The sequence below is a fragment of the Parambassis ranga genome, chromosome 21, assembly GCF_900634625.1.
Source record: "Parambassis ranga chromosome 21, fParRan2.1, whole genome shotgun sequence".
NCBI classification, from domain to species: Eukaryota; Metazoa; Chordata; class Actinopteri; family Ambassidae; genus Parambassis; species Parambassis ranga.
The window spans coordinates 8,226,741-8,253,361 of NC_041041.1; the positions used below are offsets into that span (position 1 = coordinate 8,226,741).

A 26,621-nucleotide genomic window follows, 5' to 3' on the forward strand; every position below is an offset into this window, starting at 1 on the left:
AGCTGCTTTCCACTTATTCAGAGCCTGGATAGTTTTCAAAGCTTTTTTCTTACATCTTAATTTCGCCTCAGTCTCCTCAGAGCAACATTTGGAGACTGTACACACATGGCACACCTAACACTGCGTTTAAACGTGAGTCTTAATGAATATATGGAAACAGTGAGTTTCATTAACTGCACTATTGTCCTTGTGAATGGACTCGTGTCTATCCTGCACCAAAAGCAAGATGTCGCCACAAGTGTGTGTTTATTTCCTGCCAGGACATTATTTGGCGACTGTAACTCACAATGAGCTGAGTGGATACAGCCAAAACAACATTAACCACCTTTCTGTGTCTGTGCTCTCTCCCTCACCCTCCGCGCTTGCGATTGAGTGTGTGTGTGTGTATTCGGGTGTGTGTGTGTGTGTGTGTGTGTGTGTGTGTGTGTGTGTGTGTGTGTGTGTGTGTGGTGTACATATAGGTAATAAGCTGCTCCGCCACTGCGCAACGATGGAGCTATCGCAACGATGGAGATGACGCAAACAGACCCAGCTCTCCGAAAAAGTGTTTCAAGACGAACATGGCGGCAACTTAACCGCGGTCCAAGATGACAATGGCCAACAGGAGAAAGGATTTTAGGCTTTCCGCCCAGGTACGGGACAGAGAAACCAGCCTGCCTGCATCAAAAGGGCTCGTTGCTCTCCTTTAAGTGAATCTGCAAACCGAACGGAGGCAGACGCGCAGCATCAGTACCGAGAGGCTCGCAACAGCTGGTCTCCCTGCGCTCCTGACAAGAGAACAAACCCGGGGAGGGACGGTAAGGAGAGGGGGGCATGCGGTCAAAGAGGACGCCGTTTCCCCCCGGAGAGCCATGGAGAACCGGGATGCGGCAGCGCGAAGCTTAATCTGTGCGGGCACGTTAATTGGATCGGAATAGCACCGATAGCTGCGGGCGCGATAGTGGAGCGCCCTGGACCGGCAGAGGCACGGCACCCCACCGTTACAGACGAGAACCAACCGGAGTCCATCTCCCAACAAGTCAATGTGTATTGTGGCAGAGCAGCCCCCGCGGTGGAGTCGGCCAGGGCAGCACTTTCCTAAAATATGACCAGGGGTGCTTGGATGCGTCGGCAGCATGACGAAGGCTTAAAATACTGGTTTGCACCCCGAGAGAACGAGAAGCCATTTACCGAGTCGGAGCGGGCCCAGAGATGGCGACTGTCGCTGGCCTCTCTGCTCTTCATCACCGTCCTACTCTCTGATCACTTGTGGTTCTGCGCCGAGGCGAAACTGACACGAACCCGTGACAAGCGGTCGGACGAGGGGCTTGCAATTACGGACATGGGCGAGTACCCAAACTCCCTCCACCGACAACATATCCCATCATCACCTGACCCCCACCGTCTCGCCAGAGAGCAAGATGTTATTTTTCTAGGGAATTCTACCAAACCTCTGTGGCGAATGGACACCTGTCACCCTGACAGTCTGTCCAAAGACTGCTTTACTTTCACGGACGCGGAGACCGTGTGCCTGGGCCTCTCTGGTGGAGGGGAAAAGGGGACACAGTTGGCGTACGTGAATCTGAGCGATTTGTACCTTTCTTTTTGTAATTCCTACTCACTTTTGGATTTGTTTTACGGGTTTACAAGTCCGGACGATTTGAATTGCACCCTGGATATGGCCATGGGGGTGGACCTGCTGGGATGCAGTGAGTGTGTCCAGGCTTATCAGCGTCTTGACCAGCAGGCAGAGGAGAACTACCGGGAGTTTGAACTGCTGGTTCAGAAATACGAGACGGATGCATACTCGGTTAGGACGTGCATGGAGGAGTGCAAGGTAGGACTAACGAGGCCGGGTCACGCACGCACGCACACACACGTGCGCGCAAGTGCACGTGAGGGGAGGTGGGTTCGCGGTTGTCATAGCAACCATTGGGCATATCTGTCAATACATTGGCATTTATTTTTTTTGCGTATTCAAACAGCAGGCTACTAGTGTCTCCACAGCATCATTTGACCTGCACCAATCTCACAGCTGCAAAACAGCATGGAGGAGCAGATCCACAGATTCTCCTGCAGTCTGTCTCTCTCTCTCTCTCTCTCTCTTTCTTTGTTTCTCTAGCTTTCCATCTTTTTTAAGGACTGCTTTGTAAACTGTGACTGCAGAAGTGAGGTTTGACATTTGGAGCAAGGTCCAGGCTACAGTTTCTATGAAAGGGGTCGAGCCTGTAGAGTGGTGCACATTTCAATATCATTAATAGCACTCCAGTGATTTCTGCACCTAATCCTAGCTTTTCATTGTCCCCAGTTTGCTTGTTGTTCCAATAGCACGACAGAATTAGAGCAAATATCTCAGGCTTAGATTTTGTGCAAGTCAACAGAGAGCTATACAGACTTGAGGTCTGTATCATCTGTACACACAGACTCAAACGCTTGTGTTTCCTTAAACATCAATGCATCATCCGCTGTGTTGAAAAACGAAAGCCTGTGAAGAGAAACAGGCTGGGGATGTGTCAGTTAAATTACACCCAATCTTTTCCATTTGTTGTGCACTGGACTGTTGCAGACGCTTGTCTATCTATCAGCAGTGTTCACTGTCCATGGTGCTGAAAGGAGGCCCCTGAAAAAAGGCCTGTCAGTCAATGGTTATTTTGGTTCAGCTGTCTGGGGTGTTTGGCAGTTTTATACTAAGTTTACCACAGGACATTTTTCACACCTGAACCTGATGTGCTTTCTACTTTGATCCATGAAGGATATAAAGTATGCAGGATTGAGAATCAGTGGTGTGGAAAGTATGGAATATGGTTAAAGACATGAGAGATAGAATGTGGGAGTAAGACCTGACAAGGACAGCAGAGATTTATTATTTCAGCCGTGCTTAGTGAAGGTAAAGTACATGCATCATTAGACTGCATGTGCTATAGTGTTATTTTTCACTTTTCATTAATGCTGTGACATTTTTTCTACTTTGATGCACATTGGTCACTACAAAAGTTTCACTTGGGTTACAGGAAATCTTCCCTCAAAACTGTTGCCATAATGATCCTCAAACCAAAGTCGTTTTTGTTAAATAGATGTCATTGAAGGTCAGATTGTCAAGGTACTGTGAGTGGTGATAGTCCATGTGAGTGGGAGGATATGCAACAATGGAATCATAGTATCATGTGCTGTAGTATGTGTTTTTTTTTATTGTGAGTCATACCTTATTGTTATGCCTATTTGTCAGCGAGTGTGTCCATGCATGTACGTGCATGAATTTATTTCCTATGCAATCCTATGGCTGGCTGTCTGTTATGCTGTTTAATCAGCAGTTTGCATTTGCACTGCTACTCTTTGCTAATGTAATAAGACTCAGGCAGGGCTGCAGCAGCCTTTTAGCCCCTTTACAATCTGAATTGCTAATCTGCTTCAGTGTTCGTGTGACCTTTGTGAAACCGCAGCACCCCAGGCCTGCATTACGAGTCACAAGCCACTGCTCCTTGAAGAACCACACTGCTGGACAATAAAAAGACATTAAGCAGCTTGAAACAATTTTTGCTGTTCACTCTTATCTCTCTTAGTTCTGTCAGTGCAGTCGTCTCCACTCTTGTAAAGTCTTCATCTAAATTTAATCAAGACTTTCTTTTCAAAAACTAAGTGCACCCAAATTGTTACATAACATTGGGTTTGGATGTGTGTTGTCATCACAGTTATGGCGTAAGTCAGGGACATAACAGGATATGTAACAAAAGATTTAATGTGGGACAACAATGCTGTAAACTATCACAACAATTAGCCCAGTTCTAAACAGATCAGAAGCAGCTTTCATCTGGATTCTATATTTACTGTCTGTGAGAATGATGTGTAACTAGTCTGCCAGAAGAAATTCACCAAAAACATGAAGGCAACACAAAAATATCCACATAAAACATCCGATCTGATCATCCAAACACACACAACATTTTGCAAACTTTTAAAAGTAACTAAACTGTACATGCTTTGATTGAATATTGTAAAAACTAGCACTGAATGTACGTCGTCTATGTGTAAGTCAGAGAAGGTTGATGCATGATTGGTTTGGACTCTCCTTTGTTGATCTGGGGTTCAGTTATAGGTTCATTGTGAATGTTTTCTCAGTAATTACCCAGTTTATTGTACTGTATGTAGAAGTTTTATTGCAGGCCTTTTTTTAGTTTTAACAATATTTTCCATATTAATACGAAAACACTTGACCAATATATAAATTAAAGAAACATCATTTTGGCATCAGAATCATCCGTGAGGAATGCATAGCCCTTAACGTAATTTCAGTACTGGATATGAGTGACTCTCAGGCTCCTCTTGAATGTGTGTAAACATCCCATCACATTTGTTAAATAGCATCCTTAGCCAGATTCTTGTCATTAATGTACTCTAATCCTGAACAGTCTCATGTGGTTGACCTTTTTCAACGTATGATGAATGATGGCAGAATTCGATTTGAATGGCTATTCAAATAAAACAAATGAAAATAAATATCAACCTTCAAGGGTGGAAAATACTCAAATACCCACAATTGAGTCAGTCTTCATTGACAAAGTTTTACAAGAGGAAAGCCTTTATAGATAATTTCTCCTGTCAGTGTTTACGTTGTATTAAATGTTTATTCTCTGGTTGCTAGCCATCTATTATGGCACCATCCACAGGCCTCAGCTCATTACATGTTTTGGATTGGCTGGGTGTGATGTCATATATTTTCATATTTGTCCATCTTTATAGTCTTTGGAGCCAAGTTGTCCAAAAGACAAGAGGTGCATGCTTTACTGTCCACTTGCAGGTTTGTTGACCTCAGGGCTGCTGTCACCTCCTTTGTCACCTTTGTGTCTCTAGACCACACACATCTACACATTAAACTACTTTCACTGCATGGAGCTCCTCACACACTGTACACTCTGCCCTCTGTCTGTGTCACGGCATAGGGTGCTTATCCTCCCAGTGGGTGGCTTGTCCAGACAGACGTCGACCCTCTTCCTTCTCTGCTTCGGGTCGGCAAGCTCTGTGCATCCTTGTTGCGGCCTTGTGTGTTGCTTTGTCGGTTTGCTCTCCTCCCTGAGTATGTTCCATTGTGTTTCCCTTCCAGCTGGTTATTGTGCCTTCTTTGGCGGTGTAATGCTTCCTCACAGCTATACCCGAGGTCCATTGAACTGCATGTTCTTCTAGGGTTGGCTAGAGAGCACGTCTATCAAAAGTAAAAGCTCAACCAGGTGGCATGTAGTGGTATATGCTGTATCTGTACCTCAGTCCTCACCTGCTTGTGTTTTTCACACCTTCAAATCTCTGTTGAATGTGCCTATTTCTCACACACACACACAAACACACACACACTCGCGCATGCATGCACGCACACACACACACACACACACACACACTTTGTAATATTTAATCAGATTGTCTCAAGATTAAGGCTAATTTTTTAAGAGACCTATGCACATGACATAATCACGTCATGTTATCACACACACACACACACACTTGCATAAAGAGCCCCATGCGCAGTGTTTCCTGCAGGTCCAGACCTGACTGTCCCTTCCGGTGTAATTTAATTTGCACTCCCATAATTCTCTGCTTCTCTGGTGACTGCGTCTCCAGGGCTCCGTCTCAACATGTTGATCTCCCTTCTCCCTCTATCTGTCACTGTCTCTCTTACTTTCACATCCTCTCCCTGTTTTGTCTTCGTCCCATCTGTGTTAGAGCTCAGGGAATCAGCATCACACATGCACATGTCCAGTATCTGTCTCTGCATCACCTCCTCCCCTTTGTCCCTTGTCCTAGTAGACTTGTCTTCCCATCAGGGGCTTTGCTTGGTTGCACTTTCACTCTGCCTTTCTGGAATTGTGTAAGCGTTGAGCTCGCTTTTTCTGCTGGAGTGATAGATACTGATCAAGGTTAACGTCCTTTCCTTCACTTCAATTACATGGCTGTCCACACAGATCCCTCTGCATACTCCTCTACTCTGCCTCTCTCGTCCTATGCTTATTTAATTACCATTTTATCACATTCTATTTCTACAAGACCATTCAATTTAGTTTATGTGTAGCACGGAATGCTGTTGATATTGTGGGTAAATAGAAGGCACACAGGAAAGCTTGATCACCATCATAATGATTACCGTTTATTCTGAATGGAGCAATAACACATGCAACATATTTCAGGGCAACCCATTCACTAGTTGAGCCTGTTGATTGGGTGAGGGATTCCTGTATGGTACTGTGTTTCTTGGGGATCAATAAAGTGTCTATCTATCTGAGTGGTTTGCTGACACTATTGCTCAATATATGGAACATCCAGAAATACAGATTACTTTTAGGTCTTTTGCTTTGCTTGTGCTGTAGACTTGACAAAAACCTTCTCTGAGGTGGTGTCAAGCTTAGTGTTCATATGAAGCCAGTTTAGCTGTTTATTCTGGCTTCTTGATGGTAAACACAGTGCCAGCCTTTCAGCCAATCAGAATTCAACCTCTGCTAATTGTCATCACCCAGCAACAATGAGTGCCTGCAAGAGCATCTAGTTAGGATCCACATAGGTGGAATTCCAGTAATCCTATATATTATATTGTAGAGCTAAACCTGAACCTCCAGTCTTTATACAACACTATTCTTATTTCTGATGTAAAGCTTTTCAAGCGGACCGTATTTTCAGTCACTGTTTGTTAGTTTAAGATTACACCATGTTTTGTCTGAAAACAGACTCTTTCTCACTGCGTAACAAACTTCTTAACCCTGTATCTATCCATTTTTTAAAGATTTCATATGCACTTGTTTACATGACCACAAGAGGCCACATCGCTACCAAACTGTCCTATTTTATTTTTAAATAAAATCTTTACTGTAATTTTATCTGATAGAGCCATGTTTTAATGAGGTTTTATTTTTTTCTCAAAACTATTCAGGTTTTGTGGAGATTTTCTCCTGGGAACCAAGGTGTCATCTTGATGTCACCAGGTGCAAAGTAGATGGATTAGTAGAGTCGATAAAACAGCGTGGCTGTAGGTGTGAAATTTCATGGCAGTCTTCAGAATATGTCAAATAAAATCAAACAATTGCCATGGAGCTCTCCACAGTTAAAGATAGAGTTATATAATGTATCACCATGTGTCTGTTGTTGAGACCTATATATTCATAGGTAGTAACACTGTAATAAGCCACAGCTAACATATGTTTCTGTTAACACATTCTTAGTACAAATTCACATTGTGCAAAACCTTCGTTTGTGGAAATGAACAGCTTTTCATATAAATTAAATGAACCGAACACATGCTGCAAATGTACAGATGGTTCTGCTATCAACACAGACGGCATGGCCCTTGTGGATGTCCTGCACTTTTGTCTCTCTTCCTCAAATTCAATTAGGGCTCTGTTGCTTCTCTACACTGCTCAAATAGATCTGGGGAAACACCCCTTCGTGTGAGCTGCCAGTGTTTGTTTCTCCCCAGGCAATAGATAAGGGAATGCGTCTGTTCGAGAAGAACACAGCAGCACTCCCATGGAAACGCCTCCTCGTCATTCTCTATTCCCTGTCTACACAGCACAATAAGACCGTTCAGCTCCCTCCTTCACTGCCTTGAGCCTCAGCTCTCAACTATTTCTATTTCTTTCTTACCACATATTTTCCCACTTTCTTTTTTTTTTTTTGCAAGCCACCACACTGTGAGAATTCTTTTCATCACTCATCATGCTTCTCTGATGCATGTGTCCTGCTTGGGTCTGTTAAAAAAAAAAAGTTAAAATATTAGGGCTGTATGCTTATCAATGTGTGACTGCTATGAGTTGTGTGTATTCAGAAAATAGATGTGGACCAAAGCCCAGTCCCATTCATGATGATGATAAAAGTTACAATAAGTTCTCTTAATGCATCCAGTTCAGTCAAACCTATGATATAAACAAACTGGGACTTCTACAAAAGCAAACTTAGCTATCGGTCTCTTCTCTCTTCTCTCTCACTGGTATGCTTAGCTGAATGAGTTGATGCGTGGGTGATGTGTTATGTTTGATTTTCGGTGACAAAGTGAAGGGAGAGAAGGGGTGAGAGAGAGAGCGGAAGTGGCTTTATAAATCCATCCAAAATGTATTAAACACTGGAAGCATCACATTAGTAAACATCAGGAATTTATTTGCCTGAGATAATACTATTTGAAGATGTCTAACATCCCATATAAAGTCATAAGCATCACAGGAATAACAGTGGCCATTTAACTTCAGTGCAGATATTGATTGCGATATCTCACTTTTTTAGGCAGTGGTAGATGATGGAGTGCTTAATGTGTAGAAAAAATATGTTTCTGTCTAAGCCTGTTTAGTTTTTTAACCTAAATTTATTTAATTGCTACAGCACACAGACATCAGAGTGTTTTTGTCATACACTGTCAGACACTGCTACCGAGACGGAGTCATCCAACAACCAACTAGCATTATAATCAGGAATCAGACCTGTCTGGAGGGGTGGGAGTCTTTAGTGGTATCTAGGGAAGCAGAAATGAGGCAGGAGGTCCATTGTAGGATAAAAACAAGAGCTGGCTCACCCATTAACTGTGTTTCCTAATGGTTGAGCTTCAGCCATCTTAGCAATTCACTGTCATATGGTACCAACTGCCATCAAGCTGCTAAATTCATTGCAAGACAATCCAGACATATTCAACACAACGCCTATATGTAACATATATATCTATATATATATATTCTTTAGATAATTACAGTTAATTTTTCTGAGTGCAGCAGGGTTGCATAGTTTAATTCAGTTCTTGTGCATAAGCCTGACAATGATCTGCAGTCTGTATTGTTTATTTGAAAGGAAGAGAAATTTGCTTTTGAATGGAATGAGTCATTGATAAAAGTGGAACCCATTTAATCAGAGTTCATTGAAGCAGCTCTGTGGAAGTTATTTATAAAGTGTGGAGTGGAACTGCATGCTATTTGGACATTATATTTAGAGCTGCATCATTGAACTTCAATGATATTGTACATGTCGGCGGAGAAATAGAATGGAACAGCACATTACATTTCATTTACATGTAAATATGAAGGAGGGTCAAAGAATAAACAAAAACATGATTGTGCCAATGTTGATTTATTAGTGGTTGTGTCGGAGCTGGTTAGAAGACTGAAACACTGTAATTACCATTTTATTCAGGCTGATTCTGACAAATGTGTATGTGGCTCCTTATATATTCTGCTGAACACTGTCCAAGCTTACTGCACCTTTTCCTCACCTCCCCCGGCTGCAGTCAGCAGCTCTCTTACTCTCTCTAGATGAGCAGGGACTCATCTTAAACAAGCTTACAGCTGTGATCAAATCAAACCGCATCCTGCTTGCTTGCACAAATACCCGACTACTTTGTACACATAACTTCTGAGGCAGCATTTCCATTAGGCTGTGAGAAACAAGTCCACATTTTGAAGGCTAACACATTGTAAGGTAATGGATGGAGATTTTCAGCTTTTATGGATGTTCAGAAAATACCACCTGCCTGATGTCATCATTCCTGTAAATACATGTACCTACTCTGCTAGGGTTGAAGCTACGGGTCGGCCGAGGCATGAAGATGAGCCTGAATTGTTGGCTCTCTGCTTTAACCCTGTGATGGACTGTTTAGGGTGTTTACTCTGCCTTTCATTCAGTGTTTACTAGGATAGGCTCCTGCGCCCTGTCACCCTCCGCAGAAGCAGGCATAGCTAATGGAAGAGTGGATGCATATCCCTGCCATAATAAAAGCAATAGAAAGAAAGCAGAACAGCAATTTCAACACATAGGGGTCATAGGAAAGGCATACTGTGCTGCTGTGGCATTTATCTGACTGCAGATCAGTGCATACACTCAATGATATTGCTAGTTTATATTTTTACTATCTCCAGGAAATAACCATATGCTTGCAATCCAAAGTTCACCCAAAGTACTACTTTGCTGTCTCTGTAAACCAGTAACCAGCATGTGTAAGTGTGTATGTAGAACCTGAAACAATTCACAGGTGCTTAAGTGATTTGCGGTGCTGTATGTGTTTGTGTTCTGCTAATGAGTCTGTCTTGATCTTATGTTATTGCATTACTGCTTTTGATTTGCATCTACTGCAGTCTGGGAAGTAGTAGTCAGACTTTTGGTTAATGGTGATGTGTTTAAGTGTAAACACTGTGTATGAAATAAGCCTCTTGTAGTGGGGTGGCAGAGAAGGGAAGAACCAAGAGAAACTTAAGGCAGCAATAGTGAAGTGTGCCGAGAAAAGCTACGGACAGAAAAGCAGTCACAGTTCCCAGACTCTGGTGACATTCTCACATTACTGAGTCATCATCATCATCAGTCCCTCACAGCATGTCCTGATTCAGAGAGAGCATTGCAGAGCAGGGAGAGAAGACAGACACATGTACAGCCTCATGTCCACAAACCCATACTGTACTGTACATGCACACACAGAACACAGAGGGAGGCTGCTAGACAATGGAGCGGAAGGAGGAGTATGACAAATGCATGGTTGGATTAGAGTAAAATACCCAGTGATGTGTGCAGCATGATGGGCTTCCATCACACAGGCCAGACATCCCTCGACATACTGTATTTTGTCTGGGTTTTATACAAACAATTGATTGGAGCACCTGGTCCTGTAATCCTCTCCATTTTAATCAGCCTAGTGTTTCTCTCAATGAATGAGTGTGCATATGTGTATGCATGAGTGCACGGTAGCACATGGAACACTACAGTGCAGTGTGTTGTGTTTGATTCTGTGGTCACTGGAAAGTGGGTTTTAGATTGATTCTCTTTGTTTGGTTTCTAATATCTAGAATGATGCCATTCTCTTGACCATCAGCTGACTTTGCCAGAACAGCTGTGGGACCAAACTGCGTTTTTGCAGAGTATTTTTTTAATTAGTCAACATCTAGGTGGATTTTGTTACCTGAGGAGAGATTTGCTCTGACAACGTGAGGGGAAAATTGCACAACCAAACCAAGAAATCCCAACAAAATGCTTGGCACTAACTAAGACCTTCAGTTCTATTTTGGCACCATTTCTATCAATGTTAGCTCACCTAAACTGTGGTTAAGCAAAGAAATGTGGAAACAAGATCAAATTAAATCTATTAATCCACTTTCACTCTGAGAAAATCCAATCCAAAAATGGCTGAACTGCATACCAACAAAGTCAAAGCATACACTGCACTTCTATCGTGTCTCATTAAATCTATGAGTCTATTAACTGGAATGCTAACAGTAGCTAAGAGGAACATGATATATAAGCATCAAATCTACTCACACATTAGGTTTTCTTAAGAAACACGAACTATCAGCTAAACAGTAGCCAGTGAACTTCCTGTCAATAAACTAATCAATCAAAAGCTCTAGCTGTGACGTTATGATATTTGACCAGTGAGGCCATTTAGACATAAAAGCTCTGCGGGGCTGCTGATGCAGCTGTTCGACTTCTCTGGAAACTAAGGCTGAAAAAAAAGTGACTGTGCTTTGATCTGTTTTCAGTCCTGATGGATATTTTTTATCCTTGTCATGTAATTACCTTTCCCACGATGGAAGGTTTAGCATTTGCTTTTTTTCCAGTTAGAGGTTTGTGTGTAATTTCTTAAAAAGAAATTTCCAAGTGCGGTGGAAAAACCTCCAAAACAGCGTTTAGACTGTATTTTACACTAAATGCCTCCATTTAAACCCAATGCAAATGAGTATGTGTTGTCCTCCTCACAGCCTTCATTATGAAGCCAAAGAGGCTGATTATTCACATCATTACTCCAGTGGCACCTAGCAACCACCTCACCGCTGAGGAGCAGTTTCTGATGCGCGATGCAGGCCTGCATGCAAGTATGTCAGGAATAGGTTTGGTGGTCAGATTTTGGATTTTGTGATTGGCCGGAAGCTAAAGCAAACTGCACGCCCCCCCCCCCCCCCCCACACCTCTGACAGAGTAATTTGATTGTGGATGGAGCAAGGAGGAGAGAGAGAGAGACGGGGGGTTAGTGATGGGTACAGATAGAACATGGAAAAGGAACAAAGCAAGACAGAAGAGGAATAGAGGGGAGCTTGACCTGATGATGGGGGTCTTATCAGCACCTCTTCGTAATGGTTTTTCACCTGGTGTGTGTGTGTGAAAGTGTGTGTGAAGTGGACGGATGGCGGAGGGGGTGGTGAGGTTTTTCACTTGTGGAACTTTTTCTTTATGTCTAAAAGACTTTTTTTCATTTGTCTTCAGCCTGTATGCTGTTTGTCAACCACAGCACTCTTCACTTTTTTTACTCCAACCTTATTCTTTATTTTGTTATATTACTCCCCATATTTTTTCTATTTGCAAACTACCTGTTTGGCTTGAATAAAGGTCGGATCTTGTCCCAATTTGTCGTTTTGTTGCAGCTTTTCTTTTTCCAGTGGCACTGAACAGGCCTTCACTGATGCTCTTTAAATTATTTATCTATCATCGACTTTTCAGGAGCACAGAGGAACTGGAACACTCCTTTCCTTTTGCTCCCACAACATTTTGACTCTCTGCTGTACCTCAGTGTTTGTTCGGTACACAGACGCAGAAGTATTAAAATGCACAAAAACAGGAAGTTATGTATATTTTTTACACACTTACTCCCGTTTAGATTACTGAAATGTGTGGTAACAGTACATTTTAAATTGACTTTAAGTGTTACAGATGGCTGGATGATTTCAGAGATAACTACACTTGATTCACTGTGGTTACACAAAAGCCAAAAAAGCACAACAAAAAAATCACCTGGGAGATCATTTCAGCTTTGGAAATAACTATCATTATCTTTAATCTACCTCTGCACCTCCTCTTTACACAGCAACTGTAAATAGACACACAGTTGTGACTCGTGCCTCAGCATCCAAACTAAAGCTATGTTTATGCTGTTTGCTCTGCCTTATTGTTATTAAGTAAATTATAAATAAAATGATAACATACACATTTATGTGTCATAATGAATGTCCCATATACTTAAAAGCACCACCCTGTGTCCTGAATCTGACAGACCACTGCAGCCGAGTGTGCAGTTGCTGAGTAGGGATGGGGCTTACTTAAAATTAAGCTGTTTTTGAAGATACTGTCTTTCCTTCTGTAATCCTATAGAGCCTGACCTCTGTATTGACATTTTCTCTTCGCTGTCATCCCCCAGCTAACCCATTTCCTCTTTGCATTTATTCCATTTCTCCCTTCCCATTTTGGTTGTTGTGGTTACCCACCTTGTCACCTCCTCAGTCTCTCCCCATCTCACTCTCTGTAGTCCTAATCCTCCTGTGCAGGCTCTTAGCTGGATAAAAGCTGTCTCCCATCCTTTCTCTTTATAGCAGGATTTAGTGGTACCCCTTCACACCCCCCCCCTTTTTTAGCACTACTGTGGAAACTTCTGCTGTTGGAAGGTCATGCTCTTCGGAGATCATAAAAATCACTTGAACAGCAGAAAGAAATTCCTCTAAGGTCGCTAAAAACACAAACTAACCACCATTGAAAAGGTTTGAATATCAGTGCAGTTAGTGGGTTCAACAGAAAAGGGGAAATGTGAAAGAAGGACAATTTTTACACAGATAATTCCACACATGAATAGGAGATGATGATAATATATGTATCTGTTTTACATTCATTTAGACATTGTTACATTAACTGTCCTATCCATTGAAGACATGTCCATTAACGTGATTGGCAGGAGGTTAGAATTACGGACTGTGCTACTGCTTTTTCCTCTTGTTAGGCTGTATCCAGACAGAACACAACACTGACTCACTATCCCGTTGTGTGGTAGCAAGTGGTATTGCGTGATGGTACATGCTAGCACTAGCTGGTATATGGTGATGCAAAGTAACCTTTGCAGATATCCAATATGCACTGTCTAACGGTATATATATCAAATATGCACGTATGTCCACTTCACTGCAGAAACATCAGGTCTCTCCTATGAATATAAAGATTGTTAGTATGAAATACTCTGAGAAATAAATTCACAATATATACATAGTTAACTTTGAGATAGCATTATATATGTAATTTAGATATATTTTCGAGTGAATTAACACATTAGTACCTTCAGTATGTGTACAGTATTGCAATAATAGCAGTGATGGAATGGGAAAACATTTTATATGTGACTGCATGTGTGTGTGTGTGTGGTGTGGCTGCATCTGTGAGTAAGTGAAAAAAGTGAGAGAGGAAGGAGGAGGAGGAGGAGGAGGAATGAGTTCACAAACGTACTTATTGATTTCCCATTTGAAAGCAGGGCTGAGGTTTTTAGGTGGGAGCGAAAAAGGAAGGCATGAAAGAAAAGACAAAAAGAGGGGAGGAGAGGGGGTGGGTCTGAGACTGTCAACAGGATAATACAGACGGTGATTTGAAGCATCTTGTGCAGAAACACACATGTAGAAGTGGACAAATGGGTGGGAGGACTGGTGGTGGGAATTGACCTTACACCCCCCCCCCCTCCTCCTCCTCTTATTACAATGATGCTTTCAGTCAAAGCACACGGAAGTTGGTAGCACAACTCTGGCCTAGAGAATGATGGTGATTAATTAAGAGGGGATGATGAGGATCACATCATGTACAGAGGACAGTAGGACTATTACTGACAGAGCCTCTCTGTCATCTCCTCCCCAAACCACCATACTAGCATCTCCCTCTCCCTGTATGCTGCTTTTGTTTCTTCAAGACCTTTCCAAGCAAAGTTCGCCTCCTGACAATACAGACATCATCACATTCTTGTCCAACACACACACAGATAGAGCTGTATAATAACGACTGTTGTGACAGACCTGTCAGCAGCGGGGCTTCCCTCCACATAATTACATGCTTCTGCATCTCTTTACCAACACATTTCACCTGTGTACAGCTCTGTTTTCTTTCCCCGAGACCAAAACTGACACGCAAACAATGTAGCTCTTTCAAAAGACGCTATGGTTTTGCTGTTAACAAGATGCAACATCAGTCCTTATTTTCTGAGCTGTTTTGTTTGTTGAGCTTTGTTAACCCCATTAAGAATCCATATTTGTTAACTAACCGTTACGACTCTTTCTCTGCACATTTTTAGTCACTGTGGGTTAGTTTTTCACATCAACCTTACACTAATGCCACCACCATGCCTGGAAGAAGTCAGATTTGTCTTTATGTGCAGTACACACATAGATGGAAGAAGAAAATTTTTTTTTTCTGTAGTCACAGCTGATTCCAATCTTGAAAAAAAAAAAAGAAAAATGCCATTTAACCATTTGCAATTTTAACAACTTTGGGCATTAGCTAATAGGTTGCTCCATTTTTGTTACTTGACTGCTGGTCTCAAGTGAGTCAGCCCTAGCTTACCTGATAAGTTGAGGAGCGCAGAATTGTTTGATTTCTTTTGTGCAAAGAGTTCGATACATTGTTTTTATTAAGAATAAAATGTGAAAGCCACCGATTGTTTCTGTTTCACAGTTTGTGGTTGTGATAAACGGTATCGTCATAAAGTAAGCATCAGTTTAATGAGGTATTTGGGGCTAATTGGTCACACAGTAAAAACCTGCCACCGCCTTTAAATTAAAATGCATTTGTGCAGGAGCAAAAGTTTGACTGGTACAATCCAAATTCTCTTTTGCTTCCTGTCTGGATATCTGTCTCTGTTTGTACGTTAGCTGCAACAGACACACAGTACAAAGCAGACAGTAGAAAGAAGATCACAGGTGGAACACAAGATGCTACAGTATAACCAGTCTTCAACCCCATTTATGTTTGTTTGCACGACTGTGATGGTTAGGGCATGTGTGTGTGTGTGTCTGTGTGTGAGTGTACAATTGTGTTCCTGTGTGTTCTTGCAGCTCAGTGTAATCACAGCTCTAATCTGTCTGCTAGGATTCTGTGTGTGGGTGACATTAAAGTTCTCATTAGCACTGTAACTCAGCACCAATGTCACTGTGAAGACACCAACCACACATCCACTGCAGCAAAGTCTACCCACCACGCGTGTGTGTGTGTGTTGGAGAAGAGATAGACAGAGAATGTAAAAGCTTAACAGTTTCAATGATTTATTGTGCCCATTCTCTTCATTTTCTTTTCTTAGTCATCATTAACGTGCTGTTGATTTCATTACTCATGCAGACAGAATTAGATAAAACAGTGTTTCTTTTAATAGAACACACTATTAAAAAGTTGGGGAATAATAAAGTAATGTCGACATACCATGTAAGATAAAATGTATCGCTGCGTTGCATTTTCATTAAATATCTTTATAGACATAAGGCTGGATGGATGATAAAAAAGAGGTGGAAAGAAGGAATAGTTGGGAAGGTGGAAGAGATAGGTTGCTATGGTAACAGGAAATGGGTTGGAATTGAGTGAAAGATGTGGTGTAGATGTTTTACTGAGTGGAAACCATAATAAAAGAATTAGTGTTCATGGCAAGTTCTGCCATTGCTATTGCAAATTTGTATATTTTTCTTCTGGGTCCTCAGTTCCATGTTGTGTCTCAGCATCCTGTTTCTATACACTATCCTTAGACCCACCTCTGAATGCTGCGCCAATACTATTCCTTTCAGTACTCTGCACCAAGTTAGTCTTAGTCGTTTGTGGCAGCAAGCACATTAAATAAAATGAACCAGAGAGAGTGAGAGAGAAGTGGGTCAGAGGGAGGATGTGAGTCAGGTCGTTGATGTCTGATTTCACATGTCCTTGCTGATTAGCAGCTAGCACCTAGCATGCTCACAAAATGCTAACATAGGTATGTTACGATTGATTTTTGAGGACAATGCTAACATAAAACTAATTAGATTTTTTTAAACACAGAGTCAGCAGAGTTTTGGTGCTGGACAAGCACCACATTGATTCACAGCTGGTCTAATGTTAGCTCACTTACATCCTGTCAGGTTATGTCTGTTGTTGGCCGCAGCCTTACTATTGGAACAGACTGGATTTTGTGGTAGTTTTCCCTGCATCACAAATGCTTATTCTCTGCATGAACGTTAGCCGATCCGTTCGACTTGTCTCCTGTGTCCTTGGTGACGTAGATCTGCAGTTTTTCTGCAGCAAGAACAACACAGAGGGAGAGAGACGGAGACAGAGGGAATACATTTCTAAGGGTCAGGGGCGAGAGACAAACACTGAAGCTCCGGGAGTGAACATTCGGCACCTGCAGTGGGACTTGGCTGCTGAAGTAGTTCTATTTTCTGGAGAAAATGGGGTCTCTGATTTACATTATGCAGCATCCTAGCTGCAATGCCAGCTCTGCTGCAAAGTCCAGAGTTTGTTTTAAATGATGTATGTTAGAATGTAATGCAGGAGCTTTGCTAGCTGTCAATTAGAAGAAAATTAATGAATATAATGTTAGGAAAAAACACTGTATGCAGTCATAGCTGTTACGTACATCAAGCCTAATGATATAAAGTAATATTGTTCTCTTGTTTGTAGAGGTAAATGAGGCAGCCAGCAGGTTCACTTAGTCATGCAGAGTTAAGTTGATGACAGCCACAGGCTTTTATTACTGTTCTCACTTGCTGAGTGGTGCTCCTGTTGTACAGCAGTGTATTACACTCAAGTCATGTGCACAGACACTCACTTTTACATCATAGTACAAACATAGTTTCCTGTACGTACACTAATATTTATTATTTATTGATCATTTTTTAGCAGCAGCTTTACTACACAATGCCACTTAAGCTAGGAATGCACAGCATCTATATGACTATGAATTAGAAAACATGCAGGGCATACTGTAAAAGATGGCTTCCTTGGAAAAACAGAGGATGTTATTACCATACCAATCGAAGATGTTTTACATAAACTACACAGAGTTCATTAAATGTGTGCTTTCCTCTGTGCTGGGGGTTTAAATTTTTAACCAGCCATTTTTAAGCTTATCTAGTCAGAGTGGGTCTATAAATGGACCACTGAAAAGTTTTTGCTTAATTAATAAAGGTTAATGCATTCAAGATGGAACACTTAATCCTGCAATACAAGGGCATTTGGTTGAACATTCACTTTCCGTATGTTTGATATCACTTTCGTCAATATTTAATGTAGAAAATGAAGGAAAAAATGTAAATGATCTTTCTGCTCCTTTAACAGATTTGTTCTTCCAATGAATAAAGCATTTTGTTCCTCTTCCCCCCCACTACTTTATTAGTTTTAAAATATGCATATAGAGAGCATAGGACTGATGGTCACTCACTGGAGTTTGAATCTTATCACAAGAGAGAGAGAGAGGTGGAGACACAAACATGATGGGATTTAGCATAATGAAGAAGACGTCTCAAGAAGATTGAACCCAGGACCCCCAAAAGTTGTGCTTCCACTGCAAATGTGCCCAGAAAACATGGCTACGTGAGGAGATCCTTTGTTATCCATAAATGAATGATTGGATGAGTACAGGGACAAAGTGATTGCATTAAACTTCTGACATCATTCCAAATTCTCATGAAATCCCGTGCCATGTCCACCCACAGTGCCTGGGACAGGAAAGCACCAAACTCTGGCTGCAGGCTAATCCATGCTGCTCAGCACATCTCATCTCTGACATGCTGCCACAGTCCAATCTGTAACTAGATGCTTTATTTTGTTTAAAAATCCAGCTCTGTGAATTAAAATGAGTGTTACATGTGAGAAGTAATAACTCTGAAAAATGATCAATGCATCCACGCCAAAATTAGTCGATAATACAACACTTACATCATGCTTATGTTAGAAGCTTTGATCTCTCTCTCGTTATAAACTCATAAATCTCTGTGACTGTTTATTGATTGTATGCATCAATTTTTAGTTTATCTGCTGTCAAATCATTCTCACTGCTTTGATAATGTATCTAAATGATATATAAATGCAGCTTTTTGTGTAAGTTCAGGAAAAAGAATAAATGACTCTGAGTTTCTAATTAACTGTCCATCAAACACTCTGGGAATCAACCAGTGATTGCTCTAGCTGAAAAGTATTCAACTACAGCACAGCTGGTAATGTGTTTTTGCTGTAACTGCAGTTACTTTGCCTTTGTCACCAGTGTCAGGCTCCATCTATGCTTCCCTAGGGGGAAAATCTGAAAGGGCTACACATAAAGAGGCACTCTTTTCTTCAGTGCCCGCCAGTTTTTTTTCTGGAATCTAAAAAAAACTGTCCAGTGTGAACAAGACAGGATGGCAGGAGTGGAAACATTATAAATAAAAAGGCATCATGGCTAACCTAAGTCTTTGTTATGAGTTCAAATGAAATTAAGTTAAGAATTTATTTAGGACAAACAAATCAAGGCTTTTGCTGCAGTAAATCCTGAGGAAAAAAACATCCACCATTAAAAGCCAAATTTCTTTCTCTATCAATGTTATAAACTCCTGTCACAGTCTCAGATGTCTTACAACTGCCTCACTATAGCCTCAGTGACGGTAAAATGACCAACATTAAATCGAAGCACGTGTCCATAGACTTTATATTAGACTATATAAATGAAGCAGGCTGCTACCTTTTATAGAATTAACACAGAATAAAACACCATTAGGCAGACAATGCAGAGATTTATTAGCATTATAAAATGACACAGTGGCTGCTACAACTGCAGAGTTTTAACACACAGTTTACTGCTCAAAACTCTAAGTCTAGTGCACACTATTATGTTTAGTCTAATTTCTACCATAATGAAAGTAAATATAAGTTCTTGTCTTCTTCTCTTCTCTTTGCAGGATTGTCTTTGATGGTGGGCTATTTTTTGACATAATGAAAAATGCATACTAGTTCATCCAGTCTAATTAAAATCTTATAGCTTGTCATTAGCCATCTTAAATGTATGTTCCCGGCTCCGCCCTGGTCAGCACACTGACTTTATCTTCTTCTATTAAGTACTGCGAGAAGACTGATGGGGATGTGTGCAGGTTGTTTTTTATTTATCACACCTCATGGGCTGTTTTCATTGCAGCCTTTGTGGATGACTGACTGCGATTCTCCTGCTGCAGTTCACTGTCCCAACACCCTCCCATGGCCATTTCTCAGCAGTAACAAATTAATTGTGGATGAAATTTGTTATAAAAACTAGAAAGTGATGTTTTTTACTTTGATTTTTCTTTGTTATATTTATTATAGTACAGCTATATTACAGCTAGCTTAATAAAACGTTTCCCTCTCCTCCTGAGGTGGTACATTGTGCTTTAACCCTTTAACAATCGGCTCTTGTATTAAAGTACCCACTACACCATGTTTTATGAAAAAGAGACATTTCAAATAGTGAATAAATATCTACGGTAGCTATGATTTTTACTCTCAATAATAATTGTTGAGACTAGCAGGAATACATCTTGGCCTGCAAACACTCAAATAGTACAGAAAAAAACACAGTTCAATCACACAAACACAGGTTATCAATTTTAGAACATGTATTAACCATATGCAAGAGAAAAAACATCCAACCCCCTTTTATAGAAAAGCAAAAAAAAAGAAAAAGATCAAAATTACCCGGGTGATAATTTTGTCTTAAATGTCAACTGTCGTATTTTGTCTTTATCTTTTGAGCGCACTGCTCAGCTTCTGCTAGCTAGCGTAGCCGAACTCGCGCTAGCTTCGTCTAGTAAACACGAACGCTTCGAGAGCGAGGGAGAATCCGAGGCACACATTCACAGCACAGAGTCCGACAACTGTTCACAGTCCCTGTCTCACAAACACGCCACACAGTCCACAGCTGTCGGCTCTCCGCCATTATCTCTTAGCTTCTTCACCATTGTCTCTTAGCTTCTTCACTCAGGTTTTTGTTGTTGTTGTTGTTGTTGTTTCTTCTTCTTCTTCTTCTTCTTCTTCTTCTTCTTCTTCTTCTTCTTCTTCTTCTTCTTCTTCTTCCCGGAAGTGCCCATCTACCAAAGGGGTCATGAACTCTCACACGTAATAGAAATGAATTTTTTAACTTCTTAAAAGTATTCCGAACGCATGGAATTGTATTTTAAATTCACACAATTTAAACACAATCAATTAATTATACATGTTAATATCTTATTTATCTCAAAGTATAGTTTATGCAATTTTTAACCTCTCAACACTGGCACCCATGAAAGAAAAAAAATATGTATCAGAGTATTACACATGGAACCCAGTTACACAGCATTTTATGAGTTCGTAAATCTTAATATAATTCTAATCAAGATTATTTGTTATAGAGATTATACTCTGAGCAATCTATTAAATGGTAGTGTCTGTTTCTGTAGAGTCAGCTGCATGAATACACTGATATGTTCAAGTAGGAGATACAAAAGGACCAAAGGGTGTTTGACCACATCTGCTGATACAATCAAGACAATGTAAACCTTTGCCTGTTTGTCTAGTCTTTAAACACACACATAAAAATAATATTATTATTAGATTAAAGGCTAAACTGATCCTCAGCATATACAGAGAAAATCATATTGGAACAGCTGTGGTTGTGTATCACACCTGGTGTTGTAAGGGTTCCCCTTAGCTGTCAGAGGTTTGCCCCTGTAAGTGCCTCTTTGTGTGTGTGTGTGTGTTGCCTTGCACCCTAACAGAGGGAGAAGAGAAAGAGATAGAGCCGGTGTCAGCTGTGCACCTGTGTGTATTTGTGTCTAGTGTCAGCATGGCCTCTCTGAAGCCTGATGTTATCAACCTCTGGTGATGAAAGATAGATTTTGTACTATCCAGGTGTTGTGGGAGAGAGAGAGAGAGAGAGAGAGAGGGGGGGGGGGGGGCAGAGAGAGAGAGAGAGAGAGAGAGAGGGTTTTTACAAGTTCTCTGATCAACTTTCAGTACATGGGTGGTTGCCTGTTATTAAGCTATTTCATGCAAATCTTAAATCCCTTTGGATTTATTATCAGTCTTTTTGTATAATCTCTCACTGGGCTTAAGTACCTTGAACAGTCACCACAATAATGAAGCACCTTCTGGCTGAAGATTAAGTAACAGTCCCAATTAAAATATTTTCAACCTTTTGGAATTTTTTTGATCACTGACTCACTTATTCAGTGGAATATACCTTCATATACACCCCCTGTGCTGTGAAGGTCATCTCTCTCGTTGTGGTTAACCATGTGATGGGACACGTGATGATCAGTTGATCAGTTTGAACCAACATTTTTTACGCTGTTGCAGCAGCAGTGATGCAACACTGAACTGAAGAGCAACGCTGCGAGGAATATAGTGTAGCCTCTGGTAGAGGTTTTAGGATTCTCCCTATACTGTAAAAAAGAAACTCAGTGTTTGAAAGAGAAGATATACAATGAGACAAGGGCACACACCACATACAGCAATGCTATTAGCTCTCTGTAATAACATACTCTGAATATTTTACAAATACCAACCTGTCCAATCAGACACAATATTTTTTATCTGGTCTGAGTCATTCATCTTTTTTCCAGCACTTTATAGTGAGGAACATGTCACATCAGTCTGTGTTAGGAAGCTAGTCAGTGTTGGGCATTGAGGTGTGTAATACCTCTTACTGCCAGATGTAGGAGATACCGTAATAAAATTAGTAATTGTGACTGCTACACGATGAAATCCATACAATCAAAGCAGTATAATGATGAAATGTTCTAAATTAGCATGTGGCTGATATCAGTGTGATGAAATTTGAATCCACAGCTAACAACAACAACTAGCACAGATTCCATCCGAGATTCATTCAGTATAAAAACACAAACAGTAGTGTATCCTCTGTTTTCCTCAATAATAACCTGGTGTTTATTCAGAAGCAGCACGTTGCGGCACTACACCGCAACATATGGTCCTTTTCTCCCTTACAGCTTTCTCATTTCCAGTATTATCCCTCCCTGTAGCACGGCGCCATCACTGAAATATTCAGCAGGAGCTTTGTCACCTAATATTAACTCAGTGTCCTGAAAGGTAGGAGGTCTGTGTATTGTGTTGTTCCCTGGCCTGACCAGTTTTATTTTTTTTTAACATCATAAGGCCAAGATGCAGAGAAGATGAGGAGCGAAGTAAAAGAATCTGCAGGTTTTTCTGAGGATAAAGACGGAGAGGAGAATGTCAAAGAGAATGAATCATCTGAGGTTAAGGAGAGGAAACACTGTATGTTGGTGCTTTCAGACACAGTTTGAAGTGATTGATTCAGCCCAAGAACCATGACCACTGCTAATTAATTTTACTTGGAAGATGGCAGATGTTTGCGAGCGCCTCTGTTGTTGTCTTGAGTCTTTACACGTGCCCTTTTTGCACAGAGATATGCACTCACCTCTAGTGTTTTAATTAATGTGTCTATTAGCACAAACTGAAGCTAAAAAAAACATATATATAATGCATGGATTGGTGCGTAATTATTTCACCAGCAGATGAAAGGCAATTAAACTGTAAATATTAGCATGCTAAAAGCTAACCCTGTCTTTTTTTCCTTTTTCTTTGCTATGGGGGAGTTCTATTCAGTTACCTCAGTGTTTGGTATGTTTTTCACGGGAATGAGTATGTGATGCCTTCCAGGGAGCCGCTGGAAGGCTTTTAATGAGAAATATGTGCACTGGGATCGCTGAGTACACCCAATACAATGAATGGCGGTGGTTTACGAAAATATAAATGATGCTTAGAAAATGGTGAAAAAAACACACAAGCTTTGACACTTTACAGTCATTTTCTCTGCAGGTATCTTAGCCAAAAGAATTGAAATTCATCAAAATCATGTTTAACTTTCTGTATCATGCGTTAAGATTGATTACCTGAACCTACCTTAATCTTCATCGTTCTAAAATAGCTGTCACGTGACGTGTTAGCACCAACTTGTGATGTCATTTTTTCTCATGTCAACCACTGTTAAGGTGCATTAGACCATCTATAGTGACAATTCCTGTGTTTACATTGGGACTCCCACAGAGTTAAGGAAACACAGTATTACTTAAAGAAGCCATCTAAATACAGTATGTTTAGGAACAGGAATGAAACAGTGATCTGTGTCACATTGGCAGATCTGGATGACATATTGTAAAAACTGTGATCGTATCAGCCCTGAACGTATTGATTCTTTGACAGTGGTCAAAGAAAAATAATGGAAAAATAATTTAATAATATGCTTGGAGGAACCGAATCACTATGGAAGATAACAGGAAGGAAATAAGATGAAGGCAGTGCATCTCTACGTTTTTTGTTGTCTGCATGTTGGATGTGGGAAAAATGTAAATGGTGTATAGATCTACAGTTTGGTCTCAGTGGAGACAAACATGAATTGTGCTGGAACAAGTTCGATCTCTGATGACTGGACCACGCAGCTTCATAGGCCTCTTTGCCAAGCCACTGTCACAAGAAGAGAGTTTTTAGACCGTCTGTGTTAACTGGCTTGCTCTTTTGTGTCTGTGTGGCTAATAAGTGCTTTCCTTTGAGGGAGTCGTGGCAGGAGGTAGCCGACTACTGTTCAGGCCGCCTCATCTACCCTGCTGGCTCAGCTGGTCTGGAAACCCACCTTAATATAGATCAGGCACCTGGGAGAACAGCATGGGGTCTTGGCCCTCTGGCCTGTACCAGAGCTTTATTGATAGGCACCGAGCCGAGCTGCCAATATCACAGCAGCACACGGACCTACAGGCTGTCGTTGAGTGTGTGTTTTTGTGTGATGTGTGTTTATACTGTGGCACTTGTACTTTCTTTGTTTTTGTTTTCCATCTTTAAAAATCCTTTTGGGCCATTCTCATTCATGCTGCATAGCCAGGAATCAGATAAGTATGTCTGATTCAGGATCGGATATGCGTCTATACAGACTTGAAAAATTCAAATTTAAATCACAACACAAGGCAAACAGAACTGAGTCATTCAGTCTAAACGTAGCCTGTTTTTTTTTTTACCATGCTGCTGCTGCTGCTCATTTTTTAATGTCATGATTTAATCCATCTAAATAATGAGTCTATGATGTTAAATCAATATGGTGGAAAATGACTGCAGAGAATACACATGTACAGCTCTTATCTCTACCCCATTTTACAGACTTCATCTACACAGCATGAAAGAATGTGAGACATTTGTGAAAAATGGGAGTAAAGAGGATGGGTAATAAGAAACACAGGGGAAAAAAGTATAGGAGAAGGCAGACAGAATAGAAAGAAAATGAAGATGTGGTTAATATTTCATTAGTTAATTAGAGACTGTGCAGCGTTCTGAGCGAGCGTTCTGTAGCTCTAGGCTCCTGGGTGTCACTGTGGCTGGCACAGTCATCACTTACTGTACCAGCCTATTTCCGATGGCCTCGACTTCACAACAAATACAGTACCGGGACTAGAATGCCTCTGTTGGAGTCTGACAAACCAAGAGAAAGCGGAGTAAAAAGTGTTGTGAAGTAAAGTGCAGTTATATTTGTGGCCAGAGGTGTGTCTTATAACGAGGTAAACTTTGAGTGTGAAACATTATATAACCCATTATTTAAAGGAAGGGTAAAAGATTTTGAAAACTCAGTGAGAGTCAGCCAGATTTTGTAAACACACGCCCCTTTCTCTCGGAGCTCACCCCGAAGCCACGCCTCCCAAACACATGGACGCGCATTACCTGAAGACGAGCTGTGGTCTGTGACTTCGGCCATCATGCACGTACCTCTCTGGTGCACGCAGAGCAGGAAGAGAGTGACAACCAGCCAACTCTCCGCGCAGGGTCATCCCGGAGGATTGGCTGATGTTTTTAGCATTTTATAGCTTCCACAGATGATTAATATTCTTCACTTTAAAGCGAAACTGCTGAACTAATCGGTTGCTATCAAATTGTAAGGAGAAGTTACACTAATTTAACAAAAAGTGCATCAGAATGAAATCTCCTACCCTACCTTTAATAGTCCAACTTTTTGAAAACACTACTCTGCCCTCAAAGTCTCACACATTGGTCCACCAGAGTCACAAACAGACCAAAAAGCCCAAATGGAAATGTTACAATGGCCTTCAGTGTCAGTTGGCACAAATTTCCATAGACTCCCATGTTAAAATTGAAAACTTGTATTTTTGTATGCTTAATACAGGAAGTACGGGTAACAAGAACTTATGAAAATAATTGTAGTATGTGTACAATCACTTGCCTTGTACTTTGCCTGGCAGTATCACCAAGAATATGCAATGGATGATACACAAAAGCCTTAATATAGCTTCAAAAACTGTTACTTTTTGTGTGTATTATAAAAAGCAAAGAACTGAAGACCTTTGAAAAATCAAAGCTTCTTTTAAATGATTCCTTTCTGTCACAATTTTTATTAGAGCCAAGATTCTGCTGCAGACTTCTGGCAGTACTTGACCAGAGAGAGTGATCACAGAGAGCTGATCCTGCCATCTCACCAAGTGTTTATGGAAGATTATTTGGAGCCTGAAAGCACTGTGTGTAAACACAAAAACACGGACATGGAATTAACAGAAGCAGGAGCAGAAAGAAGCAAGGCTATCAGAACTGAAAAACTCAACACTCTAAGCTCAGCATGTATAGAGTGTAAATCCCACTGATAAGCCAGAAAACTGTCTCATACAGGGTCGGTCCATCTTGTGCCACCAGAAGAGTTCAGACTCACCACAGTGAGTGAGTGTTGGTGCGGGAACCACAAATCTTACACATCTTTTATTACCTCGAGTATGCGTTACTGTGATGGGATTGGCTGATTTTAAGACCTCTTTAGTTAGTGCATAACATTATTAGCAATCGAACACTTCTGTGGAGCGGACTGATTTAAAGCTGGTGGGCAGTCATACTTGACACTAGATATACAGTGTGTTGCTAGATTGTTAAATTGTGCTACTGCCAAGCCC

The 26,621-nt window shown here is 41.0% G+C and overlaps 1 protein-coding gene across 1 annotated transcript in view; it reads left to right on the top strand.

The window, feature by feature from the left end:
• Positions 1–542: 542 nt before the first annotated feature.
• Positions 543–26,621, top strand: part of nalf1b (NALCN channel auxiliary factor 1b) — a 61,885-nt gene continuing 35,806 nt past the window's right edge. The window contains exon 1 of the mRNA XM_028393877.1: positions 543–1,816. Coding sequence (XP_028249678.1) covers positions 1,085–1,816 — 732 coding nt within the window. The 5' untranslated portion in view covers positions 543–1,084. The remainder of the gene's footprint in view (positions 1,817–26,621) is intronic.